The sequence below is a fragment of the Heterocephalus glaber genome, unplaced genomic scaffold (assembly GCF_053883595.1).
Source record: "Heterocephalus glaber isolate CG9 unplaced genomic scaffold, H.glaber_assembly_v1.0 deba00001564, whole genome shotgun sequence".
NCBI classification, from domain to species: Eukaryota; Metazoa; Chordata; class Mammalia; order Rodentia; family Bathyergidae; genus Heterocephalus; species Heterocephalus glaber.
Window position 1 is genome coordinate 991023 of NW_028258351.1, and position 16406 is coordinate 1007428.

At 37.3% G+C, this 16406-nt stretch overlaps 1 protein-coding gene and 1 pseudogene across 13 annotated transcripts in view; both read right to left on the minus strand.

The window, feature by feature from the left end:
- The window catches only part of Trim37 (tripartite motif containing 37), a 141859-nt gene that overhangs the window by 83947 nt on the left and 41506 nt on the right, over positions 1-16406 (minus strand). For 11 of the 13 annotated variants that reach the window (XR_015443146.1, XR_015443144.1, XR_015443145.1 and 8 more), the window contains 4 exons: positions 15683-15799; positions 10065-10152; positions 5932-6054; positions 3119-3242 (listed from right to left, as the gene is read on the minus strand). Coding sequence is in view for 8 of the 13 variants with exons in the window: in XM_013067665.3 (XP_012923119.1) it covers positions 3119-3242; positions 5932-6054; positions 10065-10152; positions 15683-15799 (452 nt within the window). In the remaining 5 variants the exon portion in view is untranslated. The remainder of the gene's footprint in view (positions 1-3118; positions 3243-5931; positions 6055-10064; positions 10153-15682; positions 15800-16406) is intronic. The other 2 variants (XR_015443147.1, XM_087191433.1) reach the window with 1 other exon arrangement.
- On the minus strand, positions 2259-2357 carry LOC147823765 (small nucleolar RNA U3; annotated as a pseudogene).

The window sequence follows — 16406 nt, forward strand, 5'->3', positions numbered from 1 at the left end:
AGTTCAATCCCCGGTACCAAAAAAAAAAAAAAAAGCTAAACATAGGGCCAGGGATTTAGCTCAGTGGTTCTGCCTCCTGCCTCCCAAGTGCAAGGTCCTGAGTCCGATCCTTGGTACCAAAAAAAAGAAGCTAGACACAAAAAGAATTATTACAGAAATGTATTACTATATACAAGAAACTGCTATGTGTGTGTGTGTATTGATGAATGGTACAGGGGAACCCAGGGCCTTCACACTGAACTACATCTCAGCCCTTTTATTTGAAACATGGTCTCCTTAACATGCTAAGTTGCCAAAGCTGGGCTCAAATTTGTCATCCCTCTGCTTCAGTCTCCCAGTGTGCTGGAAGTATACACCAAGACCGGTGATCTTTTTTAACTTTTTTTTTTGCAGTGCTGGAGATGGAACCTAGGGCCTCTTGTATGCTAGGTAAGAGCTGCATCCCCAGCTATATGCTTTAAAACAAGAACACCAGCATTTTTTACCAAATCAGACCATTGTCTTTATGAACTACAAAATCTAAAGGGATGGAAGTGTATCCCATGAGTTTAGCAGAAGTTTTATCAATATGGAGCAGTATTATTTGATAAAGACTGACAGGATGCAAACCTTTTCAGTTTTTTAGAAACCAAAATCAGATGCGTTTGATTATAAACATATATGAATCAAAATACACACTGAGATTCAGTATTATCAGAGGTAATTTCCACCAACATCACATCTCACTGTCATAAAACATTAGCCCTATGGACAATAGTATCATATATAATAGTATCATATATAATTCAACTTAAAAAACTAAAGGCAAGGCTGGGGATTTAGCTCAGTGGTTTCGCTGCCTGCTGCGCAAGCACAAGGACTCGAGTTCGACTACCGGGTACCAAAAAAAAAAAAAAAACTAATGGCAGATGCAAGTTCAAGGCCAGCCTGGGTAACAGAGTGAGTTCAGAGCCAGCCTGATCTACACAGCAGATCCTATTTATAGAAATGATTAAGTGACAGTAATTGTGATATAGGTAAGTCTGAAGTTCCTCATAATAGCAAGCTACCCTATAGTAAGACTATTGTAGAGATACTCTAACCCTGAAAGAATTCTATTTAATTACAAAAGCTATCTTGGAATTTGTAAGATGCAGTAACTTTTCATAGTGAAAACTGATTTGAAAACCACACAAGTAGGGCAAATTAAGTTACTAAAAAAGGAAATAATTTCATCCAGTGAATTATAGTTACTAAAACCAAAAGATCTGTACTGTCTTATTTTCAGTTAATCCAATTAAACAAATGAAGCAATTAAGCAAATTAATTCAAAAAAGCAAGATCATATGCAATTATATTTTAACTACTATTTAAAAATCACACTAATAGTGATGAAGACTTCAAATTTTTTTTTTTTTTTTTTTTTTGAGGCAGGGTCTCCCTTTGTAGTTCAGGCTGGCCCTGAACTCACTATGTAGCCCAGGCTGGCCTCAAACTCAAGGCAATCCTCCTGCCTCAGCCTCCCCAATGCTGGGATTACAGGCATGCACCACCATGCCTGGCAAGACTTTAATTTTAAAAGTTCTAATATATACCAACCTTCCAGTATTATATTTGCCTTAATGAACTTAAGACAATCTCAAATATCATTTCAAAGCCTCAAGAAATAAGATCAGGCCGGGGATTTAGCTCAGTGGTTTCGCCGCCTGCTGCCCAGGCACAAGGAGCCAGTTCAATCCCCGGTGCCAAAAAACAAAGAAAAAAAGAAAGAAGACCATTCATACATATTATTGACTGCAATTGAGGGCCTAAGAAAAAAAATCACAACTTTCATTTACATGAAACCTTTAAGTGTCATTGTGAAGAGCAAACTCAATGTCTACAGGTTTCTTTGAATGCTCTATGGTGTGGAAGGGCTGTACTATTCAATCTAACTAAAATGATGATTTTTTAAAAGACTATTAGCTAATGGATCTTGGAAAAAAATTACAAGTCAGACAGTACAGATTCATAATATAAAACTCGGGTCGATTTAGCTCAAGCAGTTACTTTCTCACACTGGACTTCTCATAATGTAAAAATGATTCGTAGAATAATATGAGAATATCTGTGGGCTGGGGATTTAGCTCAGCGGCATTGTGCCTGACTCACAAGTGCAAGGTCCTGAGTTCAATCCCTGGTACCCCCAAAAAATAAAGAATACTCTGAGAATATTTACACCCAACTATATCTGTAACTTTTTAAAAAGGAGTTAAAGTGGATAAAATTTTTTTTTTTTTTCAGTTTAAAAATGTTTTATTTCATACCTGGTACTCTACACGATCAGAGAAACTTCTCTAGTAACGAACTACAGAAATGATCCCTGAAAGTACAGCCTTTGGATAAAGTATTTTTAATGACACAAAAGCATGGTCAAAACCTTCTAAAAGGAAAATAAATGTAAAAAAATCTTTGTTCATACCTTATTAAAGTTTATATATTTCAAAACAGACTATGATGCAACTTGCAAAGCTACTTTTGTGTCAGTAAAATATCACATGACCTAGGATTATAGGTTAAACTCAAAGATATTAAAACAACCAAACACACATTAGCACAGGTTCAAACTATTAAATTTTATTTTCAGTACTGTACTGGACTCCATAATGAAAGGATAGAGAATCTTTGAGGAACCAAAAGTGTGAGCAATACAAATATTATAAATATAATTAAATATATTTTAGATATAAAAATGAGGCCTACTAGAAACTGGAAACCAAGACTTTATAAATCTCTAAATAAAGTTAAGGAGACTACTCTGATATTCACAAGTGTGAGTTCTTCACCTTCAATAACAGAATAAAAAGAAATAGGATATTAGTAGTAGAAACATTTATCAAATTTGGTTTAAAAAAAGGGGGAAAAAAGCTACCTAATGTTGAGGTCCATTACCCAAAGGATTCTCACCTAAATGACTGAAAATTTTTCTTTCCAATAGTTTCTAAATACAAGTCAGGCATCTGTTCAGATTAACAGGGCTACCTACAATTTCAAGATTCCTTCCTATCCTATAAAAACTCACCAAATTTACTCTCCCAAGAGCGAACCTCAAGGAAGCTCCAAGTACCATGTTCTCCAAGCAGCATACAAAAAAACTCACCCATCAGTGTTATAAGCTTATTTTTCAGCTGTGTGTCTAATCGTGCAATCATCATTTCCACTGCATTCCTAATTTCCCGAACACGCTCATCTTTTGCATTTCTTACAGCTTCTACATTTCTTTCCTAGATGATAAACAGGTAAAAAGAATTTTAAATTGAAGAACTTTAAAAACAGAAGTAAACAGACATTAATTCAATCACTGCAAGTATTCTTAAAATCACTTCATCATCTCTTTAAAACATGTAAGCAAATATTTTTATAAAATGTTGGTATGGGCTGGGGATTTAGCTCAGTGGGGCTGTCGCCTACCTCACAAGCCTAAGGTCCTGAGTTCGATCCCCGGTACCAGAAAAAAAAAAAAAAAAGATATATAAAATGTTGGTAGAGCATAGGCAACTATTCTGAGTATTAAACTAAATCAGTTTAAAAGATTTTTTAAGCAGGGCATGGTGGTGCACACCTATAATCTCAGCACTCCAGAGGCAGAGGCACGAGGATCGCCACAAGTTCAAGGCCAGCCTGGGCTACAAAGTGAGCTCAGGGCCAGCCTGAACACAAAGCGAGATCTTGCCTCAAGAAAAAAAAAAAAAGAAAAAAGATTTTTTAAAATAATCAATTAAAGTATACTGAAGGGGCCTGGGGATTTAGCTCAGTGGTGCCGCACCTGCCTGGCAAGTGCAAGGTCCTGAGTTTGACTGTCCTGAGTTTGATTGCTGGTACCAAAAAAAGAAAAAATAAAGTATACTGAAGCATATTTAACAGAAACATTAATAAAAAGAGGTGTTATTATAAAACACTGGTTTAGGTAACATACATAGGCCATGTGTGAAGCCATAATCACCTCCCTGATAGAAAATTACTTTTCAAGAACTAAAGCAGGAGCTGGGCATGGTGGAGCACCTGTAATCTTAGCATTTGGGAGGCTGAGGCAGGAGAATCATCACAAGTTCAAGGCCAGCCTGAGCTACACAGCGAGACTCTGCCTCAAAAAACCAAAAACTAAACCAAGAAACCCACCTCACAGATTGAAAAACTTTAAACAAATGAAAAAAATGTTTAAAAACTAGTATCTATTCTAGTCTATAGAGTTTTTGTTTTCAGAACTCCGTACAAAAAGAGTAAGTTTTGCAGTTTCAAACTGGCACAGCATAAAATAAAATAAAAAATCCTTCCTATACTTAAAACTTATTACTATATAAATACAAGGAATATAAATCTCAACCTAGAACACCCTCCTACAGTGGTCAAGATAAACGGTAGTTAGAGTGAGCCAGAGTTGTAGCTCAGCGGCTCAGCACCTGCTTGGCAAGTGCAAGGCCCTGAGTTCAATTCCTGGTACCAAAAAAAAAGAAAATAAAAAGGTAGTTAGAAGAAGACCAAACAGAAACCACCCAACTTGCTTTTTCAAAATGACTTTGTAGCATACATTCAATTCTGTAATACTATTTTCCATAGAAACAGTGTTACAAGTAAATTTCTGGATTTCGATTCTTGAAAGGTAAAACAAAGAGAACATCTGTTCTTAAGTTAGAAATTATACACAAATCTTATTTGTAACTATCATTTTGGTAACCTTAAACAAAATATATTCCAAAAGTATATTTGTACTAAGTGCTTGAAGCTTATCACATTTTCCCACAGAAGTAACATTTTAGCCAGGTGCAGTGACGCACACCTGTAATCCCATTACTTGGAAGGCCAAGGCAGGACTACTGTGAGTTTAAGGCCAGCCTGGGCTATATAGTGACTTCAAGGCCAGCCTGAACTACACAGAAAGACCCTGTCTCAAAAAAACTAACAAACAATCACATTTTAAAATATACAACACTCACCAAAACGGAGCCATAAAATATCTTAAGAGCAGTTATTATGGCTTGTATCTAAATATACCCCTAATGTCTCATTGTGCTCATAGGTGGGGCTTTTCAGAGGCAGTTGGATCTAGGGGTGTAATGCTAGGAGATAAGGGATGTGATGCTGGGGCTGATTCATGGTTTAATGCTAGAATTAAGGGTGCCCCACCCTAGGTGAAAGTGCTACATGCCCTAAGGATGGGTAGCCTGAATAGGACATAAGGGACAGAAAGAGAGCTGTTGCTGTCCTCATTCCCTGCTTACTGCTTTGCTGCCATCTGTTTGCCATGGACTATTTCTCTTCTGTGATATCCTGTCATGCCAATCTGCCTTGGGACCAGCTGATTATGGACTGAAACTTCAACAAGCTATGAGCCAAAATAAACCTTTCCTCTTTTAACTTTGGGTGTCAGGTATTTTGTCTCAGCAACAAGAAAAGTAGCTCAGACAGTGCTAATAAATATTACTTCTTCAAGGGCTCAAGATGTAGCTCAGTGGCAGCCGTGCCTCTCAAGTGCAAGGTCCTGAGTTCGATCCCCCATGGGGTGGGGGTGGGGGTGGGGATATTATTCCTTCAACTCTGTTAAGGGTCTCTTCAGGACATCACAAATAGTTTTCTCTTTTGTGGAAGAAATCTTCCCAAAGCTGGAGAGCCAAAGAATGAAAAACTGTAATGACTTTACTGAAGCCAATGCTGAGAAGTCAAATATCGATTCTATAATAATCAGATTATTTTAACTCATTGGGTGAGTCTCTAACTCTGCATGACAGTTAAATCTTTGGCTTCTGCTCATTCCCTGTCAGCCAAGACTTTGGATGGAAATTCTGCAACATGCTTGAAGTTGATGAGCCTGACTATAATAATCCTATCCAATTTCAAATCTTGATCTGAACATCAGATTGATTTACATTATATTATCAAATATAAAAGGAATGCTCTTGTATCAAGCAGTCTTACCACTTCTTGAACTAAACTGATCAGTTCCATGAGACGTCGACGAAGTTTGGCTACCTCTTCATTCACTTTAGTGACATGCTGCTCATAAATTTCTGCCAAAGGTTTAAAGGTATGTCCACCATGCTATTCAAATTAATAAGAGTAGTTTTAAAAGATTTTCCCATATCTCATCTTCATTCACCACCACCCCCACACCTCCCCTCCCCACCTTTTGTGGTACTAGGAATCAAACGCAGAGCCTGAACATACACTAGGCAAGTGCTCTACTGGTGAACTACATTTCAGTTCATTTTTAAATTTTATTTTGAGACAATCTCGCTAAATTGCCTCTAACCTGTCATCTTCCTGTCTCAGCCTCCCAAGTAGCTGGGATTAAATACGTACACCACCATACCTGGCTACATTCCTTTCTAACATGCCATGGATACTAATAAACTTGTAAATATTTTTAAATGTATATTTTTCAGTTACCTTTATTTTATTGAAGGAGGCCAGTACACACATAAAATCACTGGACCCATGTAGGAACTCCTTCAAGATCAGAAATAATGGACTTTACCACAATGTTCATATCTACCTAGATATCTTGACTCATTAGCAAAAAACAAAATTGGGGCGGGGGATTTAGCTCAGTGGTTTCACTGCGCAAGTGCAAGGACCTGAGTTTGATCCCCAATACCAAAAAAAAAAAGAAAAAAACAAAATCCTGGGCCAGGGTGTAATTCAGTGGCAGAGCACTTACCTAACATGAACAAGGCCCTGTGTTCTACCTCCAGTAATACAAAACCTTTTTCTGGCTTTTTGAGACCAGGTCTTGCTATGTAGCTCAGACTGCCCTTGAACTCACGGTGATCCTCCTGCCTCAGCCTCCCAAGTGCTAGGATTATAGGTGTGCACCACCACACCAGGCTTAAGAAAAAGAAAATTTTAACCACAGTCCAAATCATCTTTTTTTTTTTGGTACCGGGGATTGAACTCAGGTCCTTGTGCTTGTGAGGCACGCGGCAGAACCACTGAGCTAAATTCCTGGCCCCCAAGTCATCTCTCAAAGCCCTATCAGCCACTCTTCTCCTGGGCAACATTAGCTTTCTTTCATATCCACAAATTGCACCAGGCATGGTGGCACACGTCCATAATCCCAGCACTCAGGAGGCTGAGGCAGGAGGATTACTGTGAGTTTGAGGCCATCCTGGACAACACAGTAAGTTCAAAACCATCCTGAACTACATAGTGAGATCCTGTCTCAAAAGAAAAAGAAAAAGAAAATCCTCAAATTTCTTCCCAACAGGTCTACACAAAAGTTACTTTCTCTTATTCAAGTAATGCCCAGGCCGGGGATTTATCTCAGTGGTTCCAGTGCCTGCCTCGCAAGTTCAAGGTTCTGAGTTCGATCCCCAGTACCAAAAAAGAAAAAGTAATGCCCACAGTGGTGTACTCTCATAAGCTCTCTATCCCTGAAATTTATCATACCAACTAAATGTAGAATTGTTTGATATCTGTCTTGTTCATCACTAAATCCTCAATCTCCAGCACAGGTGAATAAACCAGGAAGATTTGAGAGGACTGGGCATGTAACACAGTGGTAGGGTACTTGTCTAGCATATGCAAAGCCCTGTATTTGATCACCAGGACTGGAAAAAAAAAAAAAAGAAAGAAAGAAAGAAAAAGAAAACAAGAGATAAAAAACAGAAAGGTGGGCAGGGGATTTAGCTCAGTGGTTCCACTGCTTGCCTTGCAAGCACAAGGACCCGAGTTCGATCCCCAGTATCCCCCCAAAAAAGGGGATAAAGGAAGGAGAGAGGAACATTTGAGGGAAAAATCAGTGTATATACTTGGCAAAAGCTATGAATTCATTATTCATGCCACAAAAAATTACTGTAAAAGCTGGGTGTAAAAGTTGGCACATGCTTCTAGTTCCAGTATTTTGAGAGGGTGAGGAAGGAGGATCACAAGTTCAAACCCAATCTGGGGAATTTAGCATCTTTGTGAGAATCTATCTCAAAAATAAAAAGGGGGGCCGGGGATTTAGCTCAGTGGGTCCACCACCTGCCTCGCAAGCTCAAGGTCCCAAGTTCAATCCCTGGTACCAAATAAATAAATAAATAAATAAAGGGGGTAGGGATGTAGCTTAATGCAAAAGCCCTGGGTTCAATTTCAAGTACTGCAAAAATAAAAAAATAAATTGCTGTAGAGATAGAAGGCTGATATAAAATAGCATGCCATATCCAGTTCATTCAAAGAACAATTTTTTAATGCTAAAAAACTATTTTACATTCCAATTTTAAAAACATTATTTATAGTATCAGTAAATAAGACTATTAGATTTCTATCATTAAAAAAGTCCTTGGAGGGCCAGGGATTTAGCTCAGTGGTACCCTGCCTGCCTTAGCAAGCCCAAGGTCCTGAGTTCAATCCCGGGTACCAGAAAAAAAAAAAAATGTCCTTTGGAGCTCCAGTGGTGCAATCAGTTAGCACACAGTACTTATATATTACTTGAAAAGTTCTACAATAGATAAAGTCTTATTAAAATAGTCTTAGCCAAAGTACCCACATTGTTCTCTAAGAGAGAAAAAAAAAACCTGTGGCTTTTTACCATCTTTTTTTGAAACAAAGTTCTGCTATGTTGCCTAGACTGGTCTCAAACTCATGGGCTCAAGCAATCCTCTCATCTCAGCCTTGGGAGTAGCTGAGACTACAGGCATTTTTCCACCACACCATGAAAGATGTGGATTTTTAAACATTCACTTAAAATATGGGGGAAAAAATATGGAAAAGAATGTTTCCATTGGCTCTTAGAAAACCTGTCTAAATACTAAACTGTAAAAATGTTTTCTGGTCAGCATATTAGTATTCAAATTTGAACACAAAGCTCCTAAACTGAGCTCTACTCAACCAAGTGGCCCTATCATCCTCTCTGTAAAATATACTGACTGATACTCACAGAATGATCAAGTCTCATGATGAATAGGCAATTCTAATTGTCTACCCACTTCTATTCCTATGATCACTAATTTTCCCCACTAAGACTATTGTGTCAGGCTGCAAATGCAACTCAGCAGCATGCTCCAGCTCTTGAGGTCAATCACCGGCACCATGAAAGAGAAAAACGTTTCTTATGCTTATACTCAATCTATTTATGTTTATAATTGCACTTACTACAAATAAACAATTTAATTAAATATTAAATACATAATAGAACATGACTATAAAATAACAAGCCGCTCATAGTTAAACTAACTTGAATGCTTTAAACATAGATTGTCTTAAAAATCTGCTTTTAGGGCCAGGGATTTAGCTCAGTGGTTCTGGCGCCTCCATCACAAGTGCAAGATCCCGAGTTCAATCCCTGGTAGCAAAAAAAAAAAAAAATTTGCTTTGGAAAGAGAGTAGAAAAAAAAAACCTAAAAATTTAGGATGGAAGGTATATATACAATCTGAATGTTTGCACTTGATTGTTTCACAAGTTTTAAGTTCTTGCTCTGTTTTAAAGAAACCAAAGTCAGAAATTAGGGCCGCCCGGGGATTTAGCTCAGTGGTGTCGCTGCCTGCCTCAAAAGCGCAAGGTCCCTTGTTCGATCCCTGGTACCAAAAGAAAAAAAAAATTAGTGCCAATATATCAGATCAACTGAACTTTAATCAAAGAAAAGACCTTGATCCTACAAGCAAAGATTTGGAGATGAAAGTAAGGCTAAGGATCTAGCTGGCTCCCTAGTAGAATGTTTGCCTAGCATGCAAGAAGGCCTTGGGTTTGATCTACAATACCAAACAGGGAAGGAGGGAGCTAGACACGAATATACATTCTATATATATTAGGTTAAAATATTAATTTAAGGGGTACACATTTGATATCAAACACCCCCTTAGGGCCGGGGATTTAGCTCAGTGGTTTCGCTGGCTGCTGCGCAAGCGCAAGGACCTGAGTTCGATCTCTGGTACCAAAAAAAAAAAAACCCACCCCCATTCAGAGAAGTTCTTCCGGAGTAAGAGGTACAATACCTTTAATAAGGCATATATAAAGCAGATATTTTAATTTTCATTCTACAGAGTAAAGATACTACTTTCCATTTAAATCAAACATTTAAATACCTTCCAGTCGCTAACTAAAGGCAGTATGGTAAATTTGTTCTGCTCACCATTCCTCCCCAAAGTGCACACTGATGGCAGATACACTTCTTACAAGTCCAGCAAAATACGCTAAGCTTTTCATGGTGATTTTCACATCTACACATTTTGAAAAGAAAATACAGTTATAAATTAAGTAAATTAAAACTGAAATATAATTGCATCAATACATTTCCAAGCTTGGGCAAACAGGTCAATTTTAAATGACTATGTATCCAAAAACAATATAAAATCTATTCTATTAACTTTGAAAAATTAAGCCAAAGAATTATACATACATAAAATTTCTTAAAAGTATTGTTTCATTACTATAAACGTGCAATTTGCATTTCTAAACGATGTACAAACATAGCACCACTTCCTACCACCACTACAGATGATAAATGCTATTCTACTGTTACATTTTGGGCAAGTGCTTAATGATCAGATTGACATATCTATATACACATGAGCAAGTGTACATGTACAAATACTTTTCCTACATGTGACCAGTGATAACAGTCAAGATATGTATTTAATTGCATACTGTAATACCAGAATCTCATAGGAAGTAAACAACTCAATTTTAAGTTTTCTCTTAAACCAGATATCCATATGCAAAACAACGGAGTTATACTCTGTTATGGACTGAATTATGTCCTCCCAAAATTCACATGTTGAAGCCATAACTCCCAACATGACTTGATTTGGAGATGAGGCCTTTAAGGAAGTAACTGAGGTGAAATAAAGTCATAAAGAGGAGGCCCAAATCCAATAGGACTAGTAAGGAAAGACCACAGGAGTGAACACATATATAACAAAGACCATGTTAGGACAGAGCAAGAAGGTGACCATTCACAAGTCAAAGACAGAAGCTTCACCAGAAACCAACCCTGCCAGCACCTTGATCTTGGAATTCCAGCCTCAAGAACTGAGAAAATAAATTTCTACTGGTTAAGCCACCCAGTCAGTGGTACTATTAGAGTGCCCTAGTCAACTAATACAGACCCTTACTTTATATCACATACAAAAATGAACTCAAAATGGATCAAAGACCTAAATGTACAACCAAGAACTAGGGGCTGGGGATTTAGCTCAGTGCCTTGCAAGTGCAAGGTTGTAAGCTTGATCCCTGGCACCAATAAATAAATAAATAAATAAATAAATAAAACAAACCAAGAGCTAAAACTCTTAGAGAAAAACACAAAGGGGGAAAGTTTCATGACATAGGTTTAGCAATGATTTCTTGGATATTATACCCAAAGCTCATGTGACAACAGTAAAATTAAATTGGGCATCAAAATTTAAAACTTGTGTGCATTAATTCCCAATGAGAAATGTAATTGTGTTGTATACCTACAATGTACCAATAAAAGAATTTAATACAAAAAAAAAGTCCATAGAGTTAAAAAGCAACCTAAAAACAGAAAAAAATTGCAAATCATGTATCTGATAAGTGATCAACATCCAGAACATATAAAGAACTCCTTTAACTCTACACAGACACACACACACACACACACACACACACACACACACACACACACGCACACCCCAGATTTTAAAATGGGTAAATAAGGGCAGGGGATTTAGCTCAGTGGTTCTGCCGCCTGCTTCACAAGTGAAAGGTTCCGAGTTCAATCCCAAGTACCAAAAAAAAAAAAAGGGTAAATAACTGGGCCAGGGATTTAGCTCAGTGCCTGCCTCGCAAGCACAAGGTCCTGAGCTTGATCCCGGGTAAGGTCAGGGGGGAAGGATGATAACATGCATATACATTTCTCCAAAGAAGATATATGAGTTCACATGGCCAATAAGCATAAGAAGATGCTTGTACTACTATTAGTCCCTAGGAAAATGCAAATCAAAACCTCACATCCATTTGGATATCTATGACAAAAACAGATAAAACAAAGCAACCCCTACAAGAACTGGCAGGGATAGAGAGAAACTGGACCCCAGGCACTACTGGTAGAATTGTAAAATGTAAAATTTAAAATAGAGGGGCCGGGGATTTAGCTCAGTGGTTCCAGCACCTGCCTTGCAAGCACAAGGTCCCAAGTTCAATTCCCGGTACCCAAAAAAAAAAAAAAAAAAATTTAAAATAGAAAGCCAGGCATATTGACCCATACGTCTGTAATCCAGCTGCTCAAAACGTGGAGGCAGGAAAATCCCAAATTCAAGGCCATCTTGAGCAATTTAGCAACAATTTATCTCAAAATAAGATGCAGTTCAGTGGTAGAGCACTTGCATGCACAAGGCCCCTGGTTCAATTTCTAGCACCAAAAAAAAAGAAAAAAAACCCCAAAAAACCCCTGAAAGTAGAGTCTTGAAGACATGAGCACCAAATCCATAGTAACATTATAGGGTCAGGTATTTAGCTCAGTGGTTTTGCCGCCTGCTGCACAAGCCCAAGGACCCAAGTTCAATCCCCAGTACCAAAAACAAAACAAACAAACATAGTAGCATTATACACAATATTTGAAAGACAGAAACAATTTAGATACTTACAAGGATGAATGGAAAAAACAAAATGTGTATATACATATATATGGTGGAATATTTTTCAGCCTTTAAAAAGGAGGAAATTCTGACACATGCTACAGTACAAATGTACCTTGAGGACATGTTAAATGAAATAATCACAAAATGACAAATTCTGAATGATTTTACTTATAAGGCAAACTCAAAAACTACATGGCGGGTGTGGTGGCGCATGCCTGCAATTCCAGCACTTGAGAGGCTGAGGCAGGAGGACTGCCTCAAGTTGGAGGCCACCTTGGACTACATAGTGAGCTAATGGACAGCTTAAACTACACAGCAAGAACTTTTCTCAAAAAAAAAAAACAAAAAACATTACAACGTTGGTTGCCAGGGCCTGGTGGAAAGAGGGTATGGGGAGTTGTTGGTGGGTATGGTTTCAATTTTGTAAGATGAGAAATTCTGGGGACTGGTTACAAAATGTAAACAATAACAATGTGAACATACCACCACTGAACTGTGTTCTTAAAAAGGGTCAAAATGGTAAATTCTACTAGGTGTTTTTTACCACAAAAGATTTTGTAAAATTCAGTTTTCTCTTACCTATAGAGTAGATATAGTCTTACATTTAAAAAAAAAGTATTTCACTGATGAAGGACACTGAGCTTAGAAAAAAATACCTAAATAAGTCTACATTTTATATTTCTCGTTATAAATAATCTAAGTATCAAATAAAAGAAACAGCATAGTAGATAATGTGTGGAAGCTTATTTAGCAAGATTTTCAAACTACTAAATTTATAATATTGCTTTTACAATGTAGGAAGTTTACCAGAACAATTTTTTTTTTTTTGGTACCAGGGATCAAACTCAGGTCCTTGTGCTTGTACAGCAGGTGGTGAAACCACTGAGGTAAATCCCCACCCCCAGAACAATTCTTAATCAGTGGCCGATAAGTACTTTAGCAAACCAAGACAGTAGCTCACGAGGCATCAAGCAGCAAAAAAAAAGACTTGCAAATTAGCAAACTATAGCAGTTCCATTCCTTCTATGAGCAGCTCTAAACACATACCAAGAACTAGTAAAAGGTCTTTCTATATAGTGATATGCATCATCCCCGAGAAAAAATATCTAATTGTTCACCTGTGAAATGTATTATTATGGTAACTCAAAGTATAAATAATTTGGAGCAAAATAAAAGATAGATGACAGGAAACAGGAAGATAGACTTTGTGGAGAGGGGAAAGTGATCTGGGGATGGGGAGAGAAGACAGGAGGGAAGTACAAAGGATCAAGGTATGATATGTGTATGTACTACCTCCCCACAATGAATGTATTTATTATGTGTTGCAAACATACACTAATAAAAAAGGAAAGAAAAGGGCTGGGGATTTAGCTCAGTGGTTTCACTGCTTGCTGTGCAAGGACAAGGACCCGAGTTCGATCCCCAGCACCAAAAAAAAAAAAAAAAAAAAAGGAAAGAAAAAATTTATTACATAGAAAAAATTAAATAATTATTTTTGATGAGATTCCCATAACAGAACTAACAAATCCTTAAACCCAGTTTAACTAGAATAGTAGAGACAACACTAGGTTTTATTTCTGATTATGAATTAACACATTAAGCCTCTTTCATTTCTATGATTCTATTTCCTCAGCATAACAAAAGAACAGGTATAAATTTTTCTAATGGTCCCTGACATTTCAACCTCTTGCTTTAATATGCTATGAATTTATAGTAAGAAGTACTACTTTATTTTGGGCCAGGGATTTAGTTCAGTGGTTCTGCCACCTCCCTCACAAGCGGAAGGACCAGAGTTCGATCCCCGGTACCAAAAAAAAATTTCTTTATTTTTAAAATAAATAAATAGATTAAATAGATAAATAAATAAATAAAACATCCAAAGCTGGGTGTGTGGTGGCACACATCTGTAATCCCAGCACTCTGGGAGACTGAGGCAAGGGGATCCAAGTTCAAGCCTGGTCTGGACAATTTAGTGACTTAGGGAGACCCTGCCTCAAAATAAAAGGCGAAAAAATAAACAACTCTCCCCCCAAAATAATCAAAATAAAAAGTGAAAAAGGGATGAGGGCCCTTTTCAGTGTAAAGGTCTTTGCTTCAATCCACAGTACGACACACATCATACATAAAAAAACGAACAACATTCCTATATCTCTCCTAAGTTATTTTACCATTGCTGGACAATGTTTCTTTGCAATTAACCATGTAGTTTCTTCACCTATAAAACAGATTACTGTCATATCACTATACCTTTCCTCAAAACAACTCTCCAAATATGATCAAAATTGGACCATCATATGATGAAAGATCATTTGTTAATTCTTGTGTTTGGTTTTTATTAAGTTTATTAGTACAATTTAGATACAAATAATAACCACATTCACCATATGGAATTATTTGCGGAGGGGATGACCAGGGAATTGAACTCGGGACCTTGCACTTGCAAGGCAGGCATTGGAACCACTGAGCTAAATCCCCGGCCCTCATCATATGGAATTTATACCTGCATGATGTGTTTTGATTCTTATTTTGTTAATTCTTGTTGCTCAAAGATTCTGTTCCCAAGGCAGTCTCCAAAAGTAATACTATTATCATAATGTTCCTATTAAACAGGCAGAAATTGTGCCTTTTATCTCCTAAATGTAGCACAGAACTTTATGTACACAGGCTGTATATGTATGAATATTCATGCCATAAACGTTAAACATTTTAAGAATTCATTTTAAATATTAAAAAATAAAATTATGAAATAAAAGAATGGTTTAAGGAATATTAAATTTCTCATTTATAAATAACTAAAAGAAAACTATTATAAAGTGATATTAGGGCCCAGGGATTTAATTTAGCTCAGTGGCACAGTGCCTGCCCGGCAAGCACAAAGTCCTGAGTTCAATCCCCTGTACCAAGAAAAAAAAAAAAGAAGAAGAAAGTGTCATTAGGGCTAGAAGTTTAGCTAAGTGGCAGAGTGTGTTTCACAGACATGAAGTCCTGGGTTCAGTACTCAGCACCAAAAACACATACAAACGTGTGCGTGCATGATGCATGCACATGCGCGCGCGCACACACACACACACACACACACACTCTTACATAGTTTCATTAAAATGGCATATGGTAAAATCTATTTTGAACAAAGAATTTGGGGGCATACTTGTCCTTTTCATTTTCTTCATGTTTGGTAAGACTGCAGAGTTGAAGAGTATCAAGCTGTTGTGTTACTTCTTCTGCCCAACGACAATTTACTAGTTCTCGCAGCTGGAGTGGAGCACTGCAAAGAAAATCCATACACATACTGTAGTAACTCAGGACTTTGAGATTAATTTCCTAAAATAAACAAATTCCTCAAAGCAGAGGTCATAATCATATTTGTGTCACAATACCGCTGGTCTTCTCCCAAGCTAAGGAAAGTAAACAATACAAGATGAAAAATGGGCAGAAGATGGAACTCCAGCATCATCATTTTAAGTAACCAAAAGTAGAAACAACCTAAGTATCTCTCAATATGGGTATAAATAAATCAAGATATAGTTATTATAGTGGATTATTCAAACTTTTTAAAAAATGACATGTATACGTACCACTAAGAAAAGATATCTAGCACTTTTTAAAAATTATGGCCAGGAGCGATGGCACATACCATCACACCTCAGCACTCTGAGAGGTAGAAGCAGGACACTCACAAGTTTAAGCCCAACCTGGGCATCTTACTGAGACCCTGTCAAACACACACACACACACACACACACACACACAAACATACACAATGGCCAGGGTATAACTCAGTATGGAGGCCCTGGGTTTAATTCTCAGTATTGAAAAGTAAATAAATAAATAAATAAATAAAACAATAAAACAAAACACACACACATAAAAAG